The following is a 6,055-nucleotide window of genomic DNA, read 5'->3' as shown; positions in this document are numbered from 1 at the left end:
TGTAGAATCAATTTATTTATACAGTTTAAAGCTAAAATTACATAGTCTAAATGAAGCGTCTAAAAATAATAAACTAAAGCAGAACTAAATATAGGTAGTCTCGTTCAGTATTCACCAGCCCCAGAACTGGTTTTGCTCATATTTGTTTTAGCTCTTCTTCGTTATTATCTGAGATAGTTTTGGTTGGGTGAGTGATATAGGTGTCACTGAGTAAATGGGAGAAATATTCCAGCTTTTAAATCATTTTATCATAAATCATACATATTCATACAGAATCAGAGCAGAACTGAAATCATATATATTCAATAGAATCACATAATCAATTTACGCACCAATTTACTCGTGATTTTCATGGCTAACTGATATCATCCCCTTATATGTTTATCATCTAAAGGGTGAGGAATCAGAAAGAGTAGAAAGAGAGCAGAGTGTTCAGAATATATATTCCTACCACTAGTTCACAAGCATCAGTGCATCAACATTACAATTTTCAGAGATTCATACTTTGAAAAAAGATATACATGCGGATGCGTTGTCACGAAGGTACGTGCTCTTAAATACTTTAGATTTTAAATTTTTGGGGTTTGAGCATGTGAAAGATTTGTATGCGAATGATGATGATTTTGGTGAAATTTATGCGTTGTGTATGCGTGGTCCAAAGGATAAGTTTTACATGCATGATGGTTATTTGTTTAAGGAAGATAAGTTAAGCATTCCTAGGTCTTCAATCAGAGAATTACTTGTTAGGAAATCACATAGTGGTGGTTTAATGGGGCATTTTGGTGTGAATAAACATATCAAATTTTGCATGAGCACTTTTATTGGCCACATATGAAGCATGATGTTGAGAGAATGTGTGAGCTGTGTGTGACTTGTAAGAAAGAAAAGTCTGGATCACAACCACATGGGTTATATACTCCATTTCCAGTACCTAATGAACCGTGGGTAGATATTTCCATGGATTTTGTTCTTGGATTACCGAGATCTAAGAAGGGTAGGGATTCTATCTATGTTGTGGTTGATAGGTTTTAAAAAATGTCACATTTTATTACTTGTCAAAAATCAGATGATGCTTCGCATGTTGCAGATTTGTTCTTTAATGAAATTGTGAGATTGCTTGACATGCCTAGAAGTATTGTTTCTGATAGGGATACTCGATTTTTAAGTTACTTTTGGAAAACATTGTGGTGTAAACTTGGAATTAAGTTGTTGTTTTCTACTAGTTGTCATCCACAAACTGATGGACAAAATGAGGTAGTTCATAAAACTTTAGGGAAATTGTTGCGTTTTATCATTAAAAAGAACTTGAAAATTTGGAAAGATTGTTTGCCATTTATTGAATTTGCTTATAATCGTAGTGTGCATTCTACTACTAAGTATTCACCTTTTGAAATTGTTTATGATTTTAACCCATTGACTCCGTTGGATTTGATGTCGTTACCTATGAGTGAAAGGGTTAATATGGATGGGAAGAAGAAAACTGAATTTGTGAGGAGCTTGCATGAGAGAGTACGTGAGAATATCAAGAAGAATAATGTGTAGTATATTAAGCAAGCGAATAAAGGAAGAAAGAAGGTTGTGTTAGAACCAGGTGATTGAGTTTGGTTGCAGTTAAGAAAAGAGCGTTTTTCGGAGAAGAGGCTGTGGAGACCTCGGGTGAAAATACTTAAAATAATCAATATGACTTTTGGAGACGCATGTCTTACATTTGGCGATGCAAAAACGCGTCGCGGAAAGAATTTTTTTTTAGGATGGAGGCGAAGGGCGTGCCTCCTCTGCACATTTTTGCGCTCTGGATGCGCGGGCGCACATTGGCTTCGGAAAATTCTATTTTTTTTCTTCTTTTCATGTTTCAAAAACACAAAATGGTGATATCTCAAAGTCTTGATCAAATTACACAATAAAAAGATGTCCGAAAATCATTCAAACGAGTATAAAATGCAACAAGTTTGAAATCTCAAATATTCAACATGTTTTCAACATGAATTTAAAACCACTCGACTGCTAGACCTGAGCTCCACTTCTACTCTCAATTCTTAATCCTCAAGGTCCTCTAAAGCTTGACCCGGAACCACCTGTTGCAATGCACACACACAAGACAAAGCAACAGCCAAAAAACCGATGAGTATAAAAACCCAGTATGAATGACAGAAACAAATGAGAATTTAAACCTTTCAATGATATCAATATAAATCCATAAGTAATCTCAAATGGATAATGCATGGATGAAATGCATGCTCAAGAATCTGGAGTTATCAATTCTCTGATTCAGTCTGAATCTCGGTCTTAGGGATCCCAAGGGAAAAGAAAACACAACGTCACCACCTACTCACTCTCTCAATAGGGGTGGGCATTGAGCTTCTCAACCCCGGACTTTGGAACTCCAATATAGAGTATTCTGGTCATGAAAGTTTCTCTACATTCCATGCCACTTAAATATAGACCCAAACGTCCGCTGCAATCTAGGCAAGTCTGCCATCAAATCTTAACAAATCTAACTCAATATGAATGAGATGATGCAATTCAATATATCAAATTCTTTGCTCAATCTGAGCATCTCATCTCATATATCAAATCAATAGTATGAATCATATATCTATAATCATCGAATAACAATCAAATTCATAATTTCATGCTATTCAATCAATTCATATAATTTAAATAATATTAGCAAATAAGTGTGATTTTATTGGGCTCGAGAATCTCAAATCTTCTCGATGATTCAATCCCAAGCTCTTCATGGTCTATACATACATCAATTCCGAGTCCGGAAATGCTCAAGTCTTGAAAGCTATATAAATATGAAATTCATATCAATTTCTTGTTCGATCCAAAAATCGCATTTCAAACAATAAACAATCTCAATCTTGATCGAACTCTTAACAACTCGATTTTTTGCGATTCCAATTCAATAAATTCCAATTCAAAAATCTGAAATGGACAACATTATTTCTCAATATCATTCCTTGCCATTCTTTCTAAATAATCATATAACAATTTCTTCAAAATTCAACCTGACGGCATAACGTCTCAAAATCGATATTTCCAAAAATTCTCAACACCAATATTATCACAATTCCATCACAATATCATCATCAAAATAATCCTTAAATTTTGAAATTCATCATCCAAAATTTCCAAAAATTTCAAAAATACTTCGAAAATAAAAAATATGTTCAAACGATGGTATTTTCTCAGATCGTCTTAGATATACCATCTCTATTATCTCAAGAACATACTTATACCATCAAAACTCGAATCCAAAAATATCCCAAAAATTATAACTTGGTAAAATTTAATCATACTTATGTAGAAACGTAACCCTTGTTGCGAGGATCGCGAAACCGTGCCCGGATCAAAATTCTACCGGTTGGATCGAGTCGGATCGGAAGAACAAAAGCTTGGAAGGTGTCGGCTATGGCTTATTCTCTCTCGTGAAGGTGATGAAGGAGTAGATATGCATACAAGACATGCATATAATCTTAATAATTGATGCAATTAATGAGTCAACCCATATTTATAGTTTAGTCCCTGGATATTCCCAAAATTGTAATCTAGTCCCTGATTATCTCCAAACTTCAATTTCAATCCTTTAATTTCTTAAACTTGGAAATTTTAACACCAATTCTCATAAATTATTTAATTGAATATTTTTTGGGGCATTACAATTCCTCTCATCTAATAAAAGATTTTTTCCTCAAAATCTAAAGTACATCCCAATAAAAATTAAATTGGTCTGAATTACAAAGCAGCAAATCTCATACAAAAAGCTCGGGATTCTTCTGTCTCATATCCTGATCCAACTCCCAAGTCACTTTTTCAATACCGTGTCTGATCCACTGTACTTTAAGCAAGGGAATCGACTTATTTCTGAGTTTATCTTTTCTGTCCATAATCTTTATCGGTCGTTCAAAGTAGCTCAACGTCTCATCCAGTTCTGCCTCATCTGGTTGAAGTACGTGGAAAAGATCTGGTCGATACTTCTTCAACATGGATACATGGAATACGTCATGAATACCTAATAGAGCTGGAGGAAGAGCTAATCTGTATGCTAGGTCACCAACTCTGTCTAGAATCTCATATGGCCCAATGTATCCCAGTGACAACTTACCCCTCTTTCCAAAACGGACTGCACCTCGGAAAGGAGATATCTTCAAGAACACACGGTCAAATTTCTCAAAACTTAAGGGCCTGCGTCTGAAATTAGCATACTTGGCTTGTCTGTCCGGTGCTGCTCTCATTCTAGACTGAATCAAATTTACCTTATCTGACATCTCTCTGATCATATCTAGCCCAGTCACTGGTACTTCTGAAATATCATCCCAAAATAACGGAGATCTGCATTTTCTACCATATAACGCTTCAAAAGGAGCCATCTCAATGCTCGCCCGATAGCTGTTATTATAGGAAAATTCAACAAGTGGCAATGAATCTTGCCAGCTGGTATCAAATTCTAGTACCACAGCTCTCAGCATATCCTCTAAAGTCTAGATAGTCCGCTCTGACTGTCCGTCTCTCTGAGGATGATAAGATGTACTCAAGTGAAAATGAGTACCAAGAGCGTCTTGCAAACTATGCCAAAAGTGCGAAGTAAATCTAGGGTCTCGATCTGAAACGATAGATTTCGGCACACCGTGTAATCTCACTACATCTCGGACGTAAATGTTGGCCATATGATCATGTCGGTATGTCATCTGATAAGTAATAAAGTATGAAGACTTAGTTAGTCTGTCAACGACTACCCAGATTGCATCGCATCCTCTCAAGGATTTTGGTAGTTTCGTGACAAAATCCATAGTGATGTGATCCCATTTCCACTCTGGAATTGCTAAACTGTACAATAAACCACCCGGTCGCTTTCTTTCTGCTTTCACCTGCTGACAGTTTAGACATCAGGATACAAATTCTGTCACGTCTGCTTTCATATTTTCCACCAGTATTGAGTTTTCAAGTCGTTATACAATTTTCTATCACCTGGGTGTACACTGAATTTATTGCAATGTGCCTCTTGTAGAATTTGTTGTCTTAATTCTGAAATATGTGGCACAACAATACGATTATTCACAAACAAAGTTCCATCATCACTGGCCTGGTATTCTGACAGATGTCCAGATCTAACTTTCTCAACTGAACTATGGATGTTCTGATCGAATTTCTGTGCTTCTTTAATTCTCATCAGTAATTCAGGTTCTGCTTGGATTGCAAAAATTCTGATCGATTGCATATCTGTCTCAAAATACAAGCAAGAAGCACAAAAATTCTCAATCAATCTAGACACACTCATCGTAGACAGAGACAAATTGCATAATTTCCTACTGAGGGCATCGGCAACTGCGTTAGACTTCCCTGGATAATACGTAATCTCAAAGTCAAAATCTTTCAGCAAGTCTAACCATCGCCTCTGTCTCATTTTCAGTTAAGCCTGAGAAAATAGATATTTCAAACTCTTATGATCAGAAAATATTTCAAATGTCTTACCGTACAAATAATGACGCCAAATATTCAAGGCAAAAACGATGGCTGCCAGTTCAAGATCATGTACGGGATATCGGGTCTCGTGTGGCTTCAACTGCCTTGATGCATAGGCTATCACATGGCATCCCTGTGTAAGCACGCAGCCCAAACCTCTGTGAGACGCGTCACAATAAACAACAAAACCACATGTACCTGATGTAATAGTCAATACATGAGCACTGGTCAGTCTCCTCTTCATCTCAACAAAGCTTGACTCACATGCATCTGTCCAAACATATGGAGCATTCTTCTGGGTTAACTGGGTAATTGGTTTTGCAATACTGGAGAAACCCTCAATAAATCTTTGATAATACCTTGCTAAACCCATAAAACTGCGTATCTTAGGAATAGAAGTAGGTCTAGGCCAGTTAATCACTGCCTCAACCTTACTAGGATCAACTGCAATCCCTTCTCCTGAAACCACATGACCAAGAAATACAACCTTGTCCAACCAAAACTCTCACTTGGACAACTTGACATATAACTGTTATTTTCTCAAAATTTGCAATATAATTCTCAAGTGTTCTGCATGTTAAATCTC

General features: G+C 36.4%; 2 protein-coding genes across 2 annotated transcripts; both read right to left on the bottom strand.

The window, feature by feature from the left end:
- Window positions 1–3,758: 3,758 nt before the first annotated feature.
- LOC140889209 (uncharacterized) lies at window positions 3,759–4,376 on the bottom strand. Its single transcript, XM_073296915.1, has one exon. It carries the CDS (start codon window positions 4,374–4,376, stop codon window positions 3,759–3,761), a length of 618 nt encoding a protein of 205 aa, XP_073153016.1.
- Window positions 4,377–4,921: 545 nt separating this feature from the next.
- Window positions 4,922–5,842, bottom strand: LOC140889208 (uncharacterized). The gene is made up of 2 exons (XM_073296914.1): window positions 5,479–5,842; window positions 4,922–5,346 (listed from the first exon to the last, which is right to left on the bottom strand). Exons 1-2 carry the CDS (start codon window positions 5,840–5,842, stop codon window positions 4,922–4,924), a joined length of 789 nt encoding a protein of 262 aa, XP_073153015.1.
- Window positions 5,843–6,055: the final 213 nt, after the last annotated feature.

This window comes from Henckelia pumila, chromosome 3 (assembly GCF_033568475.1).
Source record: "Henckelia pumila isolate YLH828 chromosome 3, ASM3356847v2, whole genome shotgun sequence".
Taxonomy (NCBI): Eukaryota; Viridiplantae; Streptophyta; class Magnoliopsida; order Lamiales; family Gesneriaceae; genus Henckelia; species Henckelia pumila.
Note: the sequence above shows the minus strand (reverse complement) of the source record. Positions and strands in the feature narration are given on the sequence as shown.